The 22,401-nt window shown below is 41.2% G+C and overlaps 2 protein-coding genes across 2 annotated transcripts; one reads left to right on the top strand and one right to left on the bottom strand.

The window, feature by feature from the left end:
* Nucleotides 1-2,422: 2,422 nt before the first annotated feature.
* On the top strand, nucleotides 2,423-15,762 carry wscd2 (WSC domain containing 2). Its single transcript, XM_070833746.1, has 8 exons — nucleotides 2,423-2,834; nucleotides 5,876-5,990; nucleotides 7,826-8,010; nucleotides 9,955-10,076; nucleotides 10,158-10,332; nucleotides 11,170-11,334; nucleotides 11,446-11,646; nucleotides 14,885-15,762. The coding sequence occupies exons 1-8, from the start codon at nucleotides 2,444-2,446 to the stop codon at nucleotides 15,235-15,237; spliced, it is 1,707 nt and encodes a 568-aa protein (XP_070689847.1). The 5' UTR covers nucleotides 2,423-2,443; the 3' UTR covers nucleotides 15,238-15,762.
* A 2,431-nt stretch (nucleotides 15,763-18,193) lies between these two features.
* Nucleotides 18,194-20,717, bottom strand: cmklr1 (chemokine-like receptor 1). Its single transcript, XM_070833751.1, has 2 exons — nucleotides 20,680-20,717; nucleotides 18,194-20,536 (listed from the first exon to the last, which is right to left on the bottom strand). Exon 2 carries the CDS (start codon nucleotides 20,500-20,502, stop codon nucleotides 19,468-19,470), a length of 1,035 nt encoding a protein of 344 aa, XP_070689852.1. The 5' UTR covers nucleotides 20,503-20,536; nucleotides 20,680-20,717; the 3' UTR covers nucleotides 18,194-19,467.
* Between the last annotated feature and the right edge of the window lie 1,684 nt (nucleotides 20,718-22,401).

Below are 22,401 nucleotides of genomic sequence, written 5' to 3'. Positions count from 1 at the left end.
GACAAGGAGCAAAATCCTGACACTGGACTGAAAAATCATCAGGGTGACAGATAAGCCTGTGGGTCACTATTATTTACACAGCTGCTGAGCTGCAGAAATGAAGAATTATCAATGCGTTTGTGTGAGTCCCTGTGAGTAGAGGCTCTTGATGGGAATGAAACATTTCAAATACAAATGTTTAAATTAATTGTTTGGGAGGAGCATTAGCGATCAATACCACTATGTGTAATATAAACATTGAGGCAGAAGCTGATTAGCTTAGCTTAGCTTAGCATACAGAGTGACAAGAAATACAAACTCCCACTAAAACCACAATGTAACATGGTAATCAGGGAGCCTTAAAGGTATTTTTGAAGTTAGGACAGATCGAGGCGAGCTGTTTCCTCTTAAATTTAGCGTATGGAAATGAGAGTGGTATCACTAATATCACAAAAAAGCGAATGCAAATCCGAAAGTCTTAAACAATTCCTTCAAAATGTTGCAAATTTATTTGTGCATGTTTTGGGTAATTTGTAAGCTTTTGCTCTATTCTAACAATTAGACACCATAGCACATTTATTTCTCTGACGGCACTTGTCTCCTCATTCTTAAACTTTGAATCCTGCAATAAACCTTTTTTTGTCTTTTAGGTTTTGTATGTAGTACTATACTTAGTTTTCTATTAACTTTGATGCATCAGAGCAGCAACACCCTTCATTTATACCTCAGAACATTTAGTGTTTGTCATTTTGGAACTTGATCCGACTTGGGAAAAGAGATTTGCTCTGAAAATGAACAAAGTATTGAATAATTAAAAGATATCTATCGGTAATGAAAGCCGTCTTTGCAGGTATATAGAAATGACTGAACAGGATACAGAGGCAAAGTTTTGAGAAGTCAGACAGGATGAGGATTGTCTTTGTGCCCAGGTTGAAGCTCATGAGCAGAATGTGATCCATTTCTCCTTGAGCGTTTCAGACTCTTCCCAGACTACCGGAGGGAAAAGTAGAGGGGTGGAAAGCCAAGGCGGGTCTACAGTGCCTTTGAGGTTTCAGGTGACAAGTATTCTGCGGATTTGTCTCGGGGCAGACAGAGAGCCACAAGGGCGAGCGTCCCCTCGAATGTTCTGGAAAATTCCCTGACCCCCAAGGAGTGTTGCGTTACACCTTCCAATTGTAGCCTCCCAGGCTCGTCCCAGAACAGAGACTCCTTTGAGAGAGGCTGCAGAGAATTTGGGAAGTCTGGATTCAACCATCATAAAAAATGCAGCAATCAAACAGAATTATGCTGAGAAATTGGTCCACATCAAATGGATGAGTAGACTGAGTTTTTTAACCTCTGCATTCTTTGAAAGTGAGCCTGTTTGCTCTTTCCTGTCACATATTCACACAAATTATCATCAGCTTAGATCATCTTCAGTAGTGTTTTTAATTCCCTTCAATTCCCACACACATTAGTTTCCAAAGACATCAGTGAAAATGCTGCAGGGTAGAGCTTTGTCTCTGTTTTTCCCCTTTCGGCTTAACCTAATTTATTAAAGATAGTGTGGAGCTGTGAGCTTGTTGTCGTGAAGCTTTTTCAGCTGTTTGGTGAACAAACTAACAACAGAGATAAGTTTCCTTTGATTGCTTTTAATCCTATTTTTTCCTTTTCTTATCTCTGTACCAATTTATATTGTTGTTAATGTGAGTTTGACAGAGCACGAATGAGGACGATTTAGCCCGAGTCCATGTTACATTGTTTGAACAACATTGTGTGAATGCACAGTTTCTGTGTCTCTGACAACACTTCTCAGATTGTCTTAAAGCTGAGCAGGAAGCTTTGAGATGTATTTTCTTTGGTAGCCTGCTCATGTTATTCTCCACGTGAGATACAGCTTACTCAGGTGTACGCTTATTCATCCTTTTTTTTGTGTGCTTGTCTTTGCTGCAGATGGTGAGTCACGCCCTCTCTCCCCCGGATCGCCTCAGTGAATAGCCGGGCCCACAAAGACGACAGGATCTCAGCTCAGCCGCTAAATAAAACCCTCTTCCTTCTGCACAGCGTGGGAGAAAGTGCCACTGCTGTGCTGGTGAGGCATCTCTGTAGGCTGATAATTGGAGTGAAAGCAGTGTTGGGCGATCATCTTTCACTTGGAGCCACTCACCTTTCATGCCGTGGCCCCCGAGCCAGCTCTCAGGGCTGGACTGTCAGCGGGAAGGCAGGGAGACTCTCACGTGGACAAGATCGGCAGAGCTACACAGTGAACAGGTGTCAAGCATCTTCCTCATGACACTGAAGAGGCATACATGAGGGGAAAGTCATGCTATTGTGTGCATGACCCTCAAACAGGATTACTGTACACTTAAACTGACTTTTTCTTCATTTAGTTTGGGGCTGTGTGGTGGGAAAGCTGGTGTTGATTCTTCTGCTGTATGAGTTTTCGTCACTGGCAGAGTGTGTCTGAGTGGCAGGGGGAGCCAGCATGGCCAAGCCTCTGCTGAAGATACAGCGCTATTTCCGCAGGAAACCTGTCAGATTCTTTTCCCTCATCCTCCTCTACCTAACCGCCGGGAGCCTCGTCTTCCTGCACTCTGGCTTTGTCGGGGACAGCAGCTCTGGAGCCAGAGGGGGCCGGGACTCTGTGGTAGCTGCAGAGATGGGCAGCCGGACTTCAATGTCAGACACTCGGGGGCTTGGCATCATGAGTAGAGTGTTTAAGGAGACACGCAGGTCTGGACGGAGGTATGGCCCCCCGTGGATGAGAAAGACCAGGCATGCGGACCATGAGACGGTGCGCAGGGGGGGGGACTACACCAATAACTGGAACCGTGCACTTAAAGGACGCAATGCCAAAGACATGGACGACGGAAGAGGTGGGTTACACCAAGACTACACACTTAACTATGCTGTACCAATGGTATTGTTTTCCAGTTTAAACAGCAGCCTCAAAATTCAAAATCAGTTGGTAACTTGCAATGCAGTGAGCACCTGTGCAGACCACCAAAGGCACAGATAGAATTTACTGGTACAATAGAGTAAATTGAATGAGGAAATATTAACACTATGTGCCAACTATTAAAGAATAATTGCAGTGTTGCAACACTAATAATGACTTCTCAGCCTGCACAACTGGATTCTTGTGTAAATTGTTATCAGAACACTTATTATAATAACATCCCAATAAAACTGTGATTATTGGTTGACGTATGCTGCACATCCACTGGCAAACACACAGCACTTGTCCCTCCAAAACTCCATGCTTAAATGAAATTGACCCAAAGCCATTCCTGATTACAAACTGCACAGCCTTAATGGCATTGGAGATGGAGAATTTCTAGCTGCAATTGGTACTGTAGGAAATCTCTTTTGAGTGTAGAGAGATGATGATTATTATTAAATCGTCTGTGGTGTCTCAGGGTGAACTCTTCAAGGGTCTCACCCACAGTGCTGCAGCTGCAGCTTCGCTCAGTGCTGCTCAGCACATGTTCAGCCACACTGGAGCCTTCACACAATCACAACGTCCAAGAGGTTTCATGATGGTGGGATTTTTTCCTCTGTTTGTTTATAAGCGGTGACTACACAGTCCTGTCAGAAAAGGTTTACACATAAACTCCTGACTGGCACTGAGACATCTTATCAAATCACATCAAGGTTTTGAAAACAACAGCATGAGGACGGGCCGTGTCTGTCCAGACCTCTGACCTTGGATGGCATGAATATCCTGCTTACTTATTCCTTTTGAAACATGATCAAAGAGCTGATTAGAGGATATCATTTACTGCTCGCTCACTTCCCTCTTCCTGCTCCCTGTTTTTCCCTATCACACCCTCTCTGCACTGTTGGATAAAGTATAAACTATTGAAAACAAAGTCAACAGTGGATCTCCACCATGCACACACACCATGCAACAGTATTCTCAACAGTAAAACGTTTTCTCATCAAAATATACTTAAAGCACTCATGCAGAATAACTCCTTTCAGAGTAAAATACTATATATGTATATATAGTAATATTATATTGTATTATATACATTAAAATGTAAGCAGCATTTTTATATTGTATTGATACTTTAACTATTTTACATACTGTTGGACAGTTGTTGTTTTTTAATGTAAATTTTAATCTGCAAAGTAACCATAGCTCTCAGACAAATGTTCTGAGTATAATGTATTATAGTATAAGTATGATTAGAATAATACAATATAGTGCAAAGTAATAACAATGCCTGTGTAAATGTTCCTAGTTTTTATTCCACCAGTATTCCAACATCTGGTCCAGATATGACTCAGCTGTAATGGAGATGAATCCTCAGGAAACCAGGACATGCTATTTACGTGCTAATATTCACTCATATCAGTAATGTCTTCAAATAATCACTGAATGATCATAAATAACTCCAGGGTTTTACTTTAAATACATTGTGCTTATGTGGGTTTTCTGGTTTCCCTCCAGAGTGCAGTTGAGGCAGGTGGAGAGTCAAAACCGCCAATAAATATGAAGCATAAGTCTGAGTGACTGCTGCTCTGTCTGTTTTAGTGCTGTGACAAAATGTGGAGGCTGCTTTTTCCTGATTTTTAACACACTCTACTCTGGGACCGACGCCAACCTCTCTGAGCCTGAAGAGGGTCAAGCCAGAAGAGAAAATAAATAAGTGATTCTATTACAAAAACGGAGTCATAGTACAGGGTAGTATCCTGCTGCGCATTAGAGTGTAGAATATTAAAAGCAATGTTTTTACTACTACAGTGTTGAGCTATTTCTTCACAATACAGGGCCAGAAAAACAAACATGTTTACAATGTCAATTCAAGCTTTGGTTTATCTGATCAAATGAGGGTCTCTCTCAGTCTGGCTCTGTCCTCCCCTCCCATTTTCCCTTCGCTGAAACGCTAACCTCACAGGACTGCAGCTGAAAGTGATAATAGAGTAATTAGTACCTTCAAAGCATTAATTTGCTCCCATACATCCAGCACCACTCATTACTCAGCACTCTCAGCCATCTTCAGAAGCCTGTTCTGTTTGATTTTTTTTCTCTCCTCTCCTCTCACTGCAAACGCTGTTCTTCTCACAGGCTCTGACTTTAATTTGGAGGAAATATTGCAGCATAAGATGCCGACTGCAGCACATAAACACATTTGCACTGTGTGATGCAGTAGCACAGAAACATACTGTACAGAAGGGAAAACAGGAGTAGACTGTTGACATTAGTTAATGTGTTGCACCAGGTACAGGGAGGCTACTGTGCAATGTTTGCACAGTGAAAACAGACTTGCTAATAATAATATGAACACATCAGTTGCATCTGCTGTTTCATCCTTTACCTCCAGCTTCATTTAAATCAGCATTTCCCTTCATCGCAAAGCAGATTATTTTCCTGCTCGACAACAGTTAGGAGGAAGATTACAGCCGAGTCCTGCAGCACACCACATGCTGCTAAAACGCAGGCCTTTCAGACCACAACAATTAAAGTAATGCAGGGGACTAGGACTCATTTAGCTATTAACAGAGGCTCAGAGGGGTAATGGCACAGCGCAGATGGTGAGAGGTTTGTTTGTTAAAGATACAGTAGAGCCTGTGCAGCTCGGTTAAAAAGAGAACCAGTGTTTTTAATGGGAGGGAAGGAGCTAGTGAAGGGTTGCTGCCTCTGCAGAGGTTCACTGAAGCCCAACCCCCACACACTTCTGAAATAATGCAGAGAGATGGCTGCCACTACAGTTACAGGCCACTAGAAGGGGATGTGTGTCTTCATAAATAAATAAAGATTCTGCCCCAGTTTGGACTCCTCGTGGGCTCTGTTACTACAGAGGCTAGCGTTGCAGACACTGACATCATAGACTGTATGTATCTATGGATTTTCTTTTTAAAATGTGTTTTTTTGTATCCATAACTAACGTGTATTTTTTCTCTTTTTCAGCAAAGTATATCGGCTGCTACATTGATGACACACAGAAAAGAGCGCTGAGAGGAGTTTCCTTTTTTGACTACAAAAAAATGACTGTATTCCGATGCCAGGACAACTGTGCAGAAAGGTATGAGAGCAGCAAATAACCAAAAAACCCCTCCCTTTTTTCTCTCTTTCTCTATTTCTGCTGTCAGGCTGAGAAATAAAGCAGAACTGCAGGAGAGTTCATGTGGAAATTAAAAACACTGACAGTGATTGAAGGGTCCTTCCTCACGATCTGATGGCAGCTATTGACCAATACAGGCTTGTCACAGATATTAACATCGATATATATCTTTATGTGCAAAATAATGATAATACTAATAATAAAAGAAGGTTAGAGTGGAGGAAAAAAACAAACAATCTCACCTCAAGGCCCAATTGGTAGCTGTTGTGGGGCTTTTAATCATATTACATCATTGAGTTTGAACAGTTTTTGACCTTGAAAACTGCATTCAACAACAATGTGGCTTAAACAATCTCAAAAGAATGGAAATTTGAACATCTGTGTACAACTGAGCCAAATGCGTCAATAGAGGACGATCATGTGATGCATAAGAAAGCTTCAGGACGGCTTGTTAATGGGCCTCAAGCTGATATTTGAATTGCCAATTTGCACAGAAAACACGACACTGAAGAGTAACAGTACTGTCCAACCAATACCAAAGCATCAATTTATGAGTTTAACACATTGTGCCAGAAAGTGTCGCCATTGTGCCACCTTCTTTTGTCAGTGTGCAAACAATTTGTTTATAAAATGGGACTGTGGATTTAGGCCACATGCAGTCAACACTATCTTGGGAAAAGCCTGGATTTAAGAGTGCTAGCCCTCTCTTTGGCTTCGTTTGCCTGCCTTAACGGTTTGATGGTCCAGCCTTGTATCCATCACTTTTGGGACGAACTGGAGAACCGACTGAACCTGCAGCCAGCTTCCAAACATCTTGTTTCTTGAGAGTTGAGGTTGTTGTATTAACACCCACAGTTTTTGGTCATATGTGGGTGTCATCCATTCATTTTAATTTATGTATTTATACATAACAACATCTGATGATACTTTATAATTCAATTTTTTCTGTTGATATCTGTATTGACAGAAAAATCCAATATTTATTGATCCCGGTGTTTCTGTGTGGGGTTTAAATGCAACTATTTTGTATAAAGCATTTATCTCACAGCTCCTCTCCTCCATTTGGAGGAGTTTCCTCACATCCTGTCTTTCTCTCTCTGCTGCCTCCCTATCTCTTCTCTCACCTCTTTTTTCCTCCCTGAGGAATACCAGGGACGGCTCTATCGAATGCATTGAATTACACCCATCGCTGATTCACAGAGCGGAGAATAGGAACAGAGAGAGGCGCTTGTTTGCAGCTCCTTCCTCCTCTTGCTTCGTGCTTCTCTCAGAGCAGCGAGTTAATAAAAACAGACAAACAAATGAGGGGCAACAGCACATAGCAGCGCACAGAGGTTTGGGTTTGATTGACGGCCCAGGGGATTTGTCCTGTGTGAGGGGGGTGTTAGACGTCTAATTGCATCCAAACGGCCTCTTGGGAGTCAAATCCTCCATGAAAAAAAAGGAAGCAGAGAGGAGGCCCTCTCTGATGGATTCAATCTTCAAGTATATGTATAATTGGCTTTGCATTAGAGCCTTGCAATTTCTCTTGTGCTTGTGCAATTTCTCTCATCTTCACCAAAGGGAGACGTGTTATTCCAGAGTAATATTTGGATGTATTTTCATCTTTACTTCAACATCCTCTGTGCATAATTTTTTTGGTTCTGCTCATCCAGTTGCTCTGAATGGTCGTCTCTATTGGCCTGTGAAGGATTAAGACACGTAATGAAGGCTCAGAACAATCGACGTCCAATCTCCAACCGCTCTGTCGTCCTTAACTAACGATGCTAATCCTTTTTCCTCCCTCTGTCCTCCAGAGGTTACATGTTTGCGGGTCTGGAGTTCGGAGCGGAGTGCTACTGTGGCCACAAGATCCAGGCACCCAATACCTCAGAGAGTGAATGCAATATGGATTGTAAAGGAGAGAAGAGCAACATGTGCGGAGGAGCCAACCGACTGTCCATCTATAGGCTGGAGCTGAGCCAGGAGTCAGCGCGCCGCTGTGAGTCGGATGCACTGCAACACAAAAAAAACCTCCCCCGGGCCTCACACAGTAGGAACCACATGCTGCTCCACACAGGCCTATCAAGCAAATACGAGGGCACTATCACATTTAAGATTTTAATCATTTCTCTCAGTAGCTTCAATGACAATTTGGTCCAAAAAATCTGAGCTGAGTTTACTGTATAACTGGATCCACTGAGACACAAATTGTATGTATTGAGGGAGGATATTTGCTTTATTTTGGGTTAATGCCACAGTTGGGAGCAGGCTGCTCTGTTGTGTTTACCTCTTTCCCCGGAGAGCTGTGCTACCTACGTTGCCCAGCCAGCCGTGGTCTGCATCCTAAACACCCTGCTGCTGAAAAACTAAAGGGAAGTGAGGGACGGGCTGATAATCAGAAGTGAAAAAGATCTGTGTGTTGAGATTGTTGAAGACTGTTGCGAGATAGCGTGGGCTCCTTTCTTTGGTGCTTTTTGCTGCGAGATTTAAAAAAGTCCACAAGGTGAGGTAACTTTGCGCAACGACCTTCTTCCCTTTGTTCTTCTTTTTTCTTATCTGCCTGCTACTTCACAGAAATATTCTGCTAAATGAATCTAAATCTATCAAACTTATCTTTCCTAGTCCGGTCCAGAGTTGTTTGTTTATTATTGTTCTCATTTCTGCTTTTTGTCCTCTGTGCCTTATATCAGACTGCTGAATAAGCTCTTCATGTCTGCATTTTCACCTCTGACCCTGATCTCCGTCATGTGAGGAGGAAATGCAGGAAATGTGTCGAGGTGGCTGTTTTTTGCCAATTCTGCATAGATGTTATTCTGCATTTATTTCCTTTGCCTCGTTGTTTTAAAGCCCATCTGTAAAACCATGAAGAATTCACTCAGCTGCGTGTTAGCTTCAGTGATCTATTATTTGCCTTTCAAGACCTCGTTTATGATATACTGTATGTTTAAATGCTGCATATGTATGAGTCAACAGAGCACAAAAAAAGCATTTCAGCTTGTTTAAAAAGCCACATGTGAGGACAAAGAAGGGCAACAGAAAGAAGGTGCACTGAAGATATACTGCAGGGAAATGGAGAGAACATGGACATGACATTAAAAATGCAACTTTTAGTCAGAGAAAAAGGTCAAAAATAAATAAAACATCAGACACACACACATGGCCAGAGCTAATTTACAAGAGGTGTTACCTTATTTTAATGCCTCACAGCATTGATAGTCATACAGCATCTCAACGGCTTTGGTGAGGTGTTGGTAGCATGAACTTAAATAGGAAGGAATACGACAGACGCACAGCCCAATTTGCATTCATAAGCATGCTGACTTCATCACGGTGACAGTAAACAGCTTTAAGTGCTTGGTTTCCTTCCTCTGTTAGCAATGAGTCAGATGTAGAGAGACAGCAGGGACGGCTTTATATATATATAAGCACGCCTGACACGTTGACAGCCTGAAATAAATGTGAAATGGATATTTAAATTTTCACAATGGTTTTCAACCTCTAACAAACGGATGCTGCTCTCCTGTCACAGGCTGCATATCGTAAACAATTGAGCCAATGTTTTAAAACCACTTTTCAGGTTATTTTGTTTGAATAGTCGTGAGGTTGAAAACTAATAATTGTCCAGTCATTCTGTTATTAAGCTAAGATGAATGTGCAGAAGCAGCAGAAAAAGAGAGGAGATGGTTGTGATATATGGCCATGAGTCAGACCAGAGTGAGGACAGGAGGTTAAAGGTCATCAACATACTGCAGAGATGTAAGTGCTGCTGTTGGTCGAGTCCGTCGGCAGGTCAGGGCCTCAGTAGACTCGGGGACAGCTCCAGTGGGATCTCTTCATCAGGGGTCAATGAAGAGAGGCCAAGTTGTGCTCAGAAACCATAACACTGGAGTATATTGTGTTTTCTCCTCCTACTGGTGAATCACATTTGTTCTGTCTGTTTCAGATGGCAGTGCCATTTTCAAAGGGTGCTTCCGCAGGCCAGACAATGTCACTCTGGCACTTCCCTTCAGTTCGGTCATCCAAAACATGTCCGTGGACAAGTGCGTGGACCTGTGCACAGAGAGGGTGAGGGAGTGAGTGTGTTCATGCATTGTACACTGGTGCACATGAGTGTGTCTTCAGGGTGTAATGGCTGCTATATTTCAGGAGAAATCACTGGCCGTCCTGGCTGGGGATCGATGCTACTGCGGCTTCCCGACTCCTCTCTTCACCCTTCATGAGCTGGAGGACGAGGGCATGTGTCTCCACCGCTGCTACGGGGAAGAGTTTGAGAGCTGCGGGAACAGCGAGTACTTTGTGGTGTACCAGACGCAGGTTCAAGGTAGATGTTTGGTGGCTCACATCCGGCAGCGCAGTCAAAGCATTATATCGAAGGCACAGTCGAATGAGAGACATGGCAGGGAACCGGAGTGTAGGCTGCGCCCTGCGTGCAGGAAAAACATCTACTGACAGCACAGTGTGTGAAAAAGTAGCAACTGCTGACTTCTTGTAAATTAACAAATACCTGACTCTCATTGTTCTCTGACCTACATCTTTATCTTTATTTACTTTTATTTCTGTTTTAAACCATTTACAATAATGTATGATATAATAATGATTTACATTATACAGTTACTGTTCCTGCCATCTGTGATAATGGGTTATTGCTTTAGTTTACTTTAGTTATACAGTATACTTTGATCACAACCTTTAACAGTCAAATTTCAGAGGTTTTAACAAAAAAACATGTTTGTTGTTTGTTATGTTTGTTATGCTTGTTTGTGTCTATATAAAGTCTGCCTCTCTCTTGCATATGTGTTGTTGTGGGCAGTGTTTCCTCAATGCACCAGGCAGCTGTGGCTTGGATTAGCAAAAAACACAGTTTCAGTAACTGAAAAAAGGAGGTTCAGTGCTAAGCTGCAGTGGGAAGTGAACCTAAAGCAATTGTTCTCAGAAACTGCACCTGTTGTTTATTTTACTCCAGTACATTAACATCAGCATTTATAGCCAAAAGTGACTAAGTTTCAGTATCTGTCTGAAGCTTGACTGTGATCCAGAGTCATAGTTCACCTCACGTTCGGAGACACCGTCGCAGATCATTCCTGTTTTTATCAATGTAGATGTTTCAACACATACAATAAATCAGTACTATAACCTGTAGGTCTGTGTGTTTTGTCAGATAACCGCTGCATGGACCGGCACTTCCTCCCAACTCGTGCCAAGCAGCTGGTGGCCCTCGCCAGTTTCCCCGGAGCCGGCAACACCTGGGCTCGCCACCTCATAGAGCTCACCACTGGCTTCTACACCGGCAGCTATTACTTTGATGGCTCCCTTTACAATAAAGGTAGGCTTCAACATTTGAGCTGACATGACTCGCAAACATATTAATTCATGAATACACCTCCGTGGATTAAATAGATATAGATATTCACTGTGGGATGTCATGTTTTCACAGGATTTAAAGGGGAGCGGGACCACTGGCGGAGCGGGAGGACAATCTGCATCAAGACTCATGAGAGCGGCAAGAAAGAGATTGAATCCTTTGACTCCAGCATCCTCATGATCCGAAACCCCTACAAAGCCCTCATGGCAGAATTTAACAGAAAGTATGGCGGCCACATTGGATTTGCTTCCCAGGCCCACTGGAAAGGGAAAGGTGAGCTGCTGTACCTACGGGGTCATACGGTATTTGTACCAATGTATCCTGCAAAGTAATGTAAGGAAAGAGAAAAACTCTTTGTGTTGTGGAAACATAACTGAAAGCAAGATAGTTGAGATTTCTTTACAGTTTACAAAACAAACTCTAAGAATATCTGATATCTTTTTCTCCAGAATCTCTCCATCCAAATCTCGGCCATCATCCACCAGCCATCATACTTCCACATGTGGACCCCTAAAATAACCCTTACATGACAAAAACTCTGAAAACTTCCCCCAGCCCTACGTAATTGAATGGAAAACTAAATTTGTCTTCGCAGGAAGTATGTGGTAATATCCAAGAAACTAGGTATATGGTGACGTAGGATGGTCAGGAAATTAAGGAAATGAGCAATAAACAGAGGGCTGTTTTAGTGGGTTTGACCTTATAAACCAGTGTGGCAAAGCACGACGTTTCAAGTTGAAGAACGTCAGGCGCAATCTCTCTCTGTTTTCAGAAAAGAGAAATGAAACTGTTAGTCAATGAACCACAGCCTCAGTCACTTGAGTTAGTTGTGTCATGGGGTGTATCACCAGGTAAATCCAGCATCTTCCTCAGACTCTCGTGCTGCATTTAATTAGGAAATCTATGTGTGTATGGACTGTGTGTGTGTGTGTGTGTGTGTGTGTGTAGATGAGACATGAGTACTTTTGGCTTCCTGAGAAGATTAACATAAGTCTTACATCTGGCTGTTACTGAGCTACAGCCAGCAGCTAGTTAGCGTAAACAGGGTGACACAGTTAGCCTGGTTTTGTCCAGCACCTCTAAACCTCACTCATTTTTTATTAACATTTTATATCTTTGGCTCTGAGCCACAGAGACTTCAGTCGGTCACTGCTCCCGGCCATCAGCCCTTCTCAAACGGCCAGTTGCGATGTTTTCTCCTCAGTTTTTCTACGGATCAAACAAATGAGGCATTTTCCTTAGCGAGCTTAGAGCTACTGGTAGGCAGACTACTGCTTTGTGCTAAGATAAGTTAATGAGTTGCTGGCTGCAGCTTCATAGGACAGAAGTGAGTGTTCTGCGCTTCTATGAGTCTTCTCATCTTACTCTCTGTCACAAAGTGAATCTATTTGTCGAACTGTTCCTTTAAGAAAGTTGCCAGCAAGTGGGAACAGATTTTTTTTTAAATTGTGTACTGATTCTTCGTGCTCCAGCATTTATACGTATCCAAGTATAAGAAAGGAAAAACAAAACACCCTCCCGTTTCTGTAATAATGGTAATTATTTACTTGATTTATGATGTTGCTGATTTATATACTATATTCAGACAGTGCACGTTGCATTGAGCAACCGCTTGTGTGTCATGTGTCAAGTTAAATTCCACTTGGTGGCTAAAGAGGTTATTAGATTAAAGGAATGTAACCTTTGGGTCCAGTAACTCTTTGTCTATAAAATGTCTGGGCTGTGCTAAAATATAATTATATTTCATGCATAATCTGTTTTTCTGAATACATTCATCCACCTCGGTGTGTCCTGGTAACCATGGCAACTGGTTTTGTCTTTTTCACGTATCATCTATCTGACTTTCTGTGAGGTTTAATCGATTTTCCAGAGGCTGGAGAGTTGCCGACCCAGCAGTTGCCTGTCCTTGTGAGAACATCAGCACATTTGGCCTGCTATCTCCAATGAATGTTTATTCCGTCTGTCGGTGGGGAATTAATGCAGTGACATCAGTAAAGAGAAAGGCTTTATGACAGCTGCCACTTCGAATACGCAGCAAGAGGATCCAGTTTGAGAGACAGCATGACATTGTGTTCGGGGGAGCCACATGTACGATTTGATGCACTCACCTCTGCAGAGGGAGATCGTGGGGCTCGGATGATGTTATAGACACTGATGCCTTCCAGTGTGGCCCCATAAGGTCAACTCAGGCGCACGAGCAACTTATTTTGAAGGGCATGTCGTTTTACAAAGTGGAGTTTTCAGTGTTATTTGGTTGAGGGAGCTAGAGGCTGTTAACAAGAACATAAGTATCTTAACTAAATGATGATATTCAGTCAAACATTAACAGAACAGGGTGTTCAGGGGAAGAGCGACAAATGTTTTGTCCCTTCCTATTTTAGGTTCCAGTTTTATTAAGAAATCTGATAAGATGGAGGTCAGACCTGGTACGGTCAAAGATGCACTTCCTCAGTGTTTCTATAGAGCCGGTTGTGTTTTTGGATGCAGTATATAATACTCTGTCCTCTGTGGTCCTAAAGCTGTCTCTCTCATTGGTTTCTGAGACAGCACTCCAAACTCAGCAGGCTTTAAACTTTAACGACAACCTCCCCTAACAGTAAAGATGCTAATGCAGCACAGCTCCTGCCAGCGGCTGCTTTTATGGGCCAGTAGATTATCAATGAGTAAAAGTTGCAAGCAAAGGATTTTCCTACAGCACCTCTGCAGTTTGACAACCAGGAATGTCCACTCTACTGTCCACACGGCTTAGAAATGACTTCATACACCCAGCCATGAATTGCAACACACCTCTTGAGCTAAATGACATCAGTGTTTGGTTTGTTTATCGTGACTCTCGTTTCCCTTCATTCAGCCCCCGCATTGGTTTTTTTAATTTATTTATTTTACATCTCATTGCTCTTCAAACGAGGTCAAGGCAATTTTAGACTTTTAGACACCTATGTAAGAAAAGCTGCAAATTATTGCAAATATTCATCTTTACAGCTTCTTTGCAAAAGCTGTTGCATTAGTTTTTTAAAATTTCAACAAGAATAAAGATTGCATTGATTTTGTTTGCAGTCACATTCCATGCATCGTCATTGTCTGTGTTTAGTCACAGTGGTGATGAAGTCTCCTTGTTGTATGATCTCCCTGATAGCTGTTTTACACATTTCTTATCTGTTCGAGTTTGGATTTCTTTTTCCCCCTTTTTTTTTAGCCAATTTCTTAGTATTTGGTCCCCATTTATATACATTTATAGATCTATTGGATTGTTGTTAATTTCACACATTAATTGCAGAGTAAACCGTGAAAGAGTTTTTAGAATGAACAAAAAAGTAGATGTCAGATGAACTATTCCTGCTCAGGGCATACATGTGATTAATGTGCCCACTAAAGAGAAGAAGCCGAATGTTTTACTGGCATTTCAAAGTGCAATTCTTATACGGCCTGAGTGTTTGTTCTGTTGCACAATATAATGGACTTTATTCAGTGCGGTCTTTGTTCATTTTCTGTACTGTCATTTGTCCTGCAGAGTGGCCTGAGTTTGTGAGGAACTATGCTCCTTGGTGGGCGTCCCACACGTTGGACTGGCTGAATTATGGGAAGACTGTTCAGGTGGTCCACTTTGAGAATCTGAAGAGGGACCTGTTCTCCCAGCTGAAGGGGATGGTCGAGTTTCTGGGTTTGAAGGTTTCTGAGGACCGCCTGCTCTGCGTCGAAGGCCAGAAGGATGGAAACTTCAAGCGATCAGGGCTACGGAAGCTTGAATATGACCCCTATACTCCTGAAATGCGAGCGACCATCAATGAACTGATCAGAACAGTAGACGCTGCTTTGAAGAAAAGGAAGATGTCAGGAGTTCCAGAGGAATATATGCCAAGATGATATACGTGATCTCCTCACTTCCCTTTTCCCTTTTCTTTCCTCTTTTAATTGGACTGTCACCAGACTCTGCGCCATATTTTGTAGGATTACATGACCTTGATAGTTTTCTCAATTGTTTTTCTCTGAAGTCACATAGGTTGAAGCTGTAGTGAGAAGAATGCATTCTCTTTACCCCCCCCCCCCATTTTCTACTTTATATTAATCTTTTTTTCATTCTCTGTTGAACTTCAGCAGCTTCTTATTCTGCTCTATGCACATGTGCAGCGTAGGCATGTGCACATGCCTTAATATGAAGATGGTACAATAGCTGTGACTACAGATAGGCTCTTCTGACTGTGCTGGGTGATTTGTTGCCAGTGACAAAACATTTGACCCAAAAGATATTATACAATACTGCATAATGTGTGGTATGAGCTTATTTTGTGTAGAAGGATTCAGAGAAATCAAAACATTTACTAACCTTCTGCTGCTATCACAGTTACAGAACAATACTATTTTATACATGAACTTTACTGAAAACTTGGTTCAGCCCTTTCTCTGAGGGAAAAATGCAATATGCAGGCTATAACTACCTGATAATGATACTGTGTGTTTCCAAGTTTTTATAAGTTATTCAGCTTACTGTATGTAAGAGAAGTCATGTTTCAATGATGAAGAGGTAAAGGACTCAATTCTCAGCTCCTCGTATTCAAGAAGATGAATAATCCCTCTTGAAGGCACTGACTCAAGGAGAGAAGAGGATTTATCTCGACAGCGTTTATTTATCTCTGGTGTGCAGTGCACATGTTGACTAATTTGGTTGTGAATATGTTTTCTTAACACTGGACTTGACGCAGAAATCCAAAAAGCACTTCGCTGTGCAACACTTGCCCCAAAGATCACCGAGGAATTAGGCATTACACTGTTGTTATAGATTGGAAGTTACCTTTAGCAGTAGCGATCGTTTATTTACAGTTAATCATACTGAATGTGAAAACTGTTTCTTTTCATTGCTTTGTTGTAAGAAGAGCTATGAAACTTAAAGGCTGTTGATCGTCTTACTCTTCAGAATTAAAAAAAAAAAAAAACAGTCACCACAGAAATGTGAAAAAATCTGCTCCGGTTTTATAAGCAGCACGTCTTATAACAGTACTCAATGTGCTATGCCATATGCTTAGAATAAACAAATATATGAATAAATACGGAATATATAGATAAATAGAACATAAAACACTGGTGACTGAGAGCCAGGAAACATGAATTGACTTCCATTTTCATATAAATATATTTTTATAGTGTGTGCTGACACATGTACCTGACACAATATTTGTATTGCAACAAGTAAATGGGAGAGGTTGTTTCTATTTTTAACACATGCTTTAAACTTTATTGACTCTTGCTTTCATTGACAAGGCGGCACTTTCTGAACATAGGTGTCACATTTGAATGTATTTTCTATGGAATGAATGTACGTGATAAGACCCAATAAATGAATACATAAAATGATGTGCTACAGTTGAATTTCTGAAGAAACCTTGGAATTAAGATGACACTAAACACAAAAGTACAATTATGGCTGATGTGAATGTCATTTGCTTTGCAGCCATTTGGCTATAAACCGAATTATAGAGCAAGTTATAATTTGGTCCTGGTGGTGTGAGATCAAGGTTAAAAAGTTAAGGGATGTTATTTTAAGTCATCCTGAGAGGAACATGATTGGCGGTGCCAATTTACCATGGTGATCCATTCAAATCAACAAAGACGAGGACAGAGTGATCCACAGACTGAATGATATTGCCATCCACAATAGTCAATAGTCAATAGTCATGCCAGATCAGAAAAATCTGAATTTGTGGCAACTAACAAATGGTAACTCATCCCTACTTGAATGAGGATAAATGGCAAAAAGTACACAGGTGACAGTTAAGGTAATATTTCAGCATGATGTGGGCTCTTATCTTATCTTATCTGCAAACATGATGGTCACTTACAATAAATACTTTTGGTAAGTGCCTGCTATAAAAACATGCTCTTTTTGTTTGTCTATCTACACATCCAGCAGATGTGGAGCAACATTAGCGCTCATTTGGAGTTGTATTTCTGACTACTTTATGAATACAAGTCCAATACCCACTCTCCTTTTAGCCCTGTTTTGGTCTCCACCAGCTACTAATGGAGCTATCTGACTCTTCAGTCACCGATAATCTACCGTGTTCACCGACAAGATGGTGACTGTCTGCTCTGCAGATGATTATGTATTTAGGTTTGTCACTTCAAGAGTGCCCTTTCTAACTTCCATGTTGTCAAACTGCTGTTAAAAGGTTGATGAATGCAGGCAAACTTTCAAAGTTTCCCTGTGACTCACTGCCAGTGTCTCATGAAACCTTTGAAGTTTAGTCTCCTCCCCTCCGTCCACTGTTTCAACATAAAAAAAAATCACCAAGCAAGCTTCTTGTTATGATTCCTCATATATTATTATGAACAGAAAGTGAGCTACTTGAGAGAGCTTCCACTCAAAGGTTCCCTATTCACAACAAATGCTCATAAAATCTATCTTTTGCACCATGTCCTGTACATATTCAGGAAAAGCAGCATTGCTCTGGAGATGTTGCAACATTTTACTTTTTTGTTAAAAACAAGCTGAGCTCATATTTTCCACTTTCTGCTTTTATCTGTGTAATATATCTGAATATGCTGCGTGAAGAGGTCCCACTAGTCTACTGACTGCTGGTGAGCAGTGGTGATAGGAGTCATAGCATCACATTTATTACTGCAAGTGATAATAAATATAGTTACATTTTCTTATTTGTCCAATCTAACTTAAGTCATTTAACTTCTATTAAAGTTCTCCTCTGAACGTGATCACACTACCATGTCTCTGGATAAATTATAAATAAATATGGGAACATTTTCAAGTTATTGAGGAAATCAGCTTTGAGTAATGAATACGTCAAAGATTGTAATAGTAATACAGCTTTATTTTTGAAAAAAAAGAGAGAAACACATTCATACATGTATTGCACAAAACAGATTTACCGCACAGATCTCACACATGATATAACACAAACAGATGTCCATGAGTGGTATTTGTACTCTTAGAGTTATACAATCTCACACAATAAGCTGTCCAGTATAGATTGTAGCATGCAGTGGAAGACACTAGATATTTCTCCACAAGTCATGAGAACTAACTACACTGCACATAGAGTATCCCTTTTCTGGGTGAAGGGTTTTGAGGTTTTATGTGCATGGAAGAGAAGTAATCATTTATCAGCTCTTTTCCTTTGACTAGCGCACTTCATTATCTTCGGTTTATTTAATTGTGGGCCCTTGTGCTTATTATTTTAGTTTTCAATTCAAGTTTTCAATTCAATTTATTTGTATAGCCCAATATCACAACAGAGTGTCTCATAGTGCTTTACAAAGTTCACTGAAATAAACAAGTGTAAGCAAACAAACAATCTAATAAAGAGTCCAGCAGTCGATGAGGCCAATGGATCAGTCCGATGGATCAGTCCGAGGCATCAGTTTGGAGGTGAAGGGAAGCAAATTAAAACCGTACAACAATCAGGTCTATGGCAAAAGGGGCGAATACTCCCGGAAGCCACACAAGCAACATACAAACTGCAGTTTTCAGCATGAGATTACTTCCTCTCCTGTTGATTTTTAACTTCATTCCCTTATCAAAACAAATGCAATCTGTAATTAACAAGTAACAAACATTTGTGAAACATAATGCTGGCAACATTTTTGATTGCAGATATTTTGATGAATGGAGCCCTTCGAATGTTCATTTTCTTAATATAATTTCAGACAGTGCTTAATATAATGATAATGCATTTTTTTTATTTATTATCAGAAAATATACAGTTCTTGTTTTTTTACGACCTCTATGTACTGCAATTAAAGTTCCCTGCAAAACTTTCCACAGACACTGCTCTGAAAACACTCCTGCTGGATGGGATTGATGTCACCCACCCTGCAATGCAAAATGAGCTAAGTACATGTTTAGATATTGGCTCAAGTTTGCAGATTCTGCAAATACATTATATGTCTGTGAGTGTGCTTTGGCAACAGCTTTCTCAATCCTGCCAACTGTTGCAACAAAAAGGCTAATTTGCACAGTCAATCTGTACAGATTGATTCATGAGTGTGTTTTCGCAGGCAACAAAATATTTCAAGTCTTGTGTTAATTAATTGGATTTTTGTTGTAAAGCGAGTGAAGCAGCTCTGGATTAATGATTGACACCTCTAGATGTGCGTAGAAGCTCTGCCGTCCATGGAGCTGGTTCTGGACAGGTATCGGCTGGTGGTGCGGCCTTCATCTGCCATCGCGTTCTCCATCTTTGAGAGCACAGAGCTCTTGAACTTCCGCTTGAAGTCATTGCCCATGAAAACATATAACACTGGGTTGAGGAAGCTGTTAGCTGCTGCCATGGCAGTGCCTACTTTGAGTCCGGTTGCTAAAAGGTTGTGGTCGTAGTTTTGGTGGTCCAGCTCAAGCAGGACGAACACGTGGTACGGCAGCCAGCAGGTGAAGAAAGCAGCGACCAGAGCACTCATGACTTTGAAGGGTTTGGAGGATTTTGTCATCCTGTTGGTGCGAAGTTTGAGGATGATGATAGAGTAGCAGATGATGATGATGATAAAAGGGGCAATAAACCCTGCAAAGAAGCGGCACAGTGCAACTATCTTGTGACTGTCTGGGCTTAATGTATAGTTGTTGAAGCAAATGGTCCTACCGAGGTGAGTGCCAACATTACGGAAGATCACAGAGGGAATACTCAGTCCGATGGCAAGGAGCCAGGCCAGGAGAACAATAATGGACGCCTTTTTAATGGTGCGATGGTTCTGGGCCCACACTGGAAACATGACTGACACACAGCGGTCGACACTGATGACGACCAGGAGGAAGATGCTGCTGAACATGTTGACGAACATGACAAAGGAGGTGAATTTGCACAAGAAAGAGCCAAAGATCCACTCCTCCATTGCCATGTAGGTGATGCTGAACGGTAGGAAGGTGCAAAAGACGCAGTCAGAGATCGCAAGGCTCAGGTACCAGGTGGTGTTGATGGACTTCTTCATCTTGAATCCAGAGATCCAGATGACCAAGGCATTTCCACAGAAGCCCAGTAGAAAAATGACCACACTGACTGCGAGTAAAGTCACACATAAGACTTCCTTCAGGCACTTCGGTTCGTGTTGAAAAACTGGCTCCTCATGCAGAAAAGTCTCATCATAACTGTAATTATAATTATACTCTGCATATTCTGTATGATCCATTTCAGCTTGAAGAGCAGGACAGTCTAAGAGATTTCTCTGGGAAAAAAAGGAAAATATTATAAATGACCAGCATTTTATCAAATTTAACTTCAATTAACAAAAAGTTATTAAATGAAAAATGTTTTTGATTCTAAATCAACTCCTGGATAATATTAAGATCACTGAAAGACGTCATACCTGCAGCACAGACCTTCCCCTGCTGCTGACTTGATGGTGTCCAGAGCTCGGTCTGGTGTTTTCTTAAAACGTGTTAAGAGACACCACACAACACATCTGCTTAGCAATCAGCTGACCGGGTGATTTCTCAACACCCCCTGAATACTTTCAGTACTGCATTTTCACATTTAAAATTGTATAACATTTGTTTTGTGAATGTTTGTTTAAGTATTGTGGGTGTTAAATGCACTTTGCACATGGCAAATGATCGATAGCGGACTTATAGTTATACTTATATATATAGTGACAGCGTACAAGAATATCGCCGAGCCCTTCAGACATCAAACTAAAGCTCTTAGAAATTATATTAAATTCCATATTGATCCATAATCCCGGCAAACAAAAAGGATTTTGTTATTAAGCGTATTCAGTCATTTTCCTACTGTTGTTAATCACAGCTTTACTTCATATTAATTCTGTTTTATTGAACCTTTAAGTTCCTCTGCCAGAATGTGCAAAAGAGAAGTATGTTTTTAGTGAGTGATAAGGCTATGATGTTACCCTTTTCTCTGCCAGGCGTCTGTCAAAGGCCAGATGTAACTGTTCAAAGCAGTCAGGGGAGGCAGGCATGTAGGCCACAGAATTCAGAAAACCATAAAGCACGAGGTGAAACGACAGCGTTCTCAGACAATAAACACACTGGTTTTAGTTTGATATTTCAACTCCAGTTTTTCTTGCAGATGTTTCTAATAACAACACACACGTGCACACACACACACACACACACACACACACACACACACAGAAACACAGAACACTGCTGCCGTCATTGCAGACTGAATCAGTTCTCTCCTGCATCATGGAGTCATACATCTGAAGCAGCAAGATGAAGAACCACAGATGGCAAAGATGTTACAATGAGAGAGGAGGACAGCCTCGCTCTCAAGTGTAACATTGGTTTACTGACAAGAATGCTTATCCAGGCAGGAAGAACCTTTATGGTGAAACTGATGAAACCTTATTTACTTGTATTTGTTTCTTCTATGTGTTTAGAGATTCAATAATCACATACAGTTAACATGTACATGTTGTGTGCTTGATATACATTTGGCTCGACTACAGTTTACTTTGTTCAAATTAGCAGGGTAATTGCATTTTTACTATTAAGTGTGGAACCTTATTCTAACACACGAAGGAGAAAATAATTCTTTGTGAAACTAACGGAGCCCCTCGTCGCACCCTGCGAAGTTCTTCTGAGTTTCCTTGAGTGTCTTCACATTCTCTTGATTATTATAATGAACAAGTAAATTACACATGTTCATGAAATGAGCTTATGCGTGTCAATCCTGAACCACATACAGCTCTCTAGTAAATTAGGAAATATTTAATTGCATACAGCTTGCCTACCTGACCTATTTAGATCCATTTTAGCAAAATCACCTTCACTGCAGAGGATGCACAGACCTGCTGGCGCCCTGCAGATTAGATTTCCTGATGAAGGCCGAGGTTATAAATAATCAAATGCACACAATAAAAAGGTATAATCTTTCTCTGGGTCTGCACATGACTTCAGTTCAAGCAACGTCTGTACCCTGATGGAGCGTCCTTGAGAACATCAAGCTTTGCTGCACTCTAACTTCTCCTCCTCAGATTATAAAAGTCAGTGTTGGCTTGAAATATTTTCACCAAATGAAAGTGACTATTTCTGTTTCACAAGCTCTGACTGCATGACTTTAAATCTGC

Source organism: Pempheris klunzingeri, chromosome 7, assembly GCF_042242105.1.
Source record: "Pempheris klunzingeri isolate RE-2024b chromosome 7, fPemKlu1.hap1, whole genome shotgun sequence".
Taxonomy (NCBI): domain Eukaryota; kingdom Metazoa; phylum Chordata; class Actinopteri; order Acropomatiformes; family Pempheridae; genus Pempheris; species Pempheris klunzingeri.
The sequence above is the reverse complement of the archived record's forward strand: the minus strand, read 5'-3'. Positions and strand labels throughout refer to the sequence as shown.

Coding starts and splice junctions, on each gene's coding strand:
- cmklr1 (XM_070833751.1), bottom strand. CDS start 20,502: ATGGATCATACAGAATATGCAGAGTATAATTATAATTACAGTTATGAT.
- wscd2 (XM_070833746.1), top strand. CDS start 2,444: ATGGCCAAGCCTCTGCTGAAGATACAGCGCTATTTCCGCAGGAAACCT. Junction 8,011..9,954: donor CCAGGAGTCAGCGCGCCGCT/GTGAGTCGGATG, acceptor TGTCTGTTTCAG/ATGGCAGTGCCATTTTCAAA. Junction 11,647..14,884: donor GGCCCACTGGAAAGGGAAAG/GTGAGCTGCTGT, acceptor TTTGTCCTGCAG/AGTGGCCTGAGTTTGTGAGG.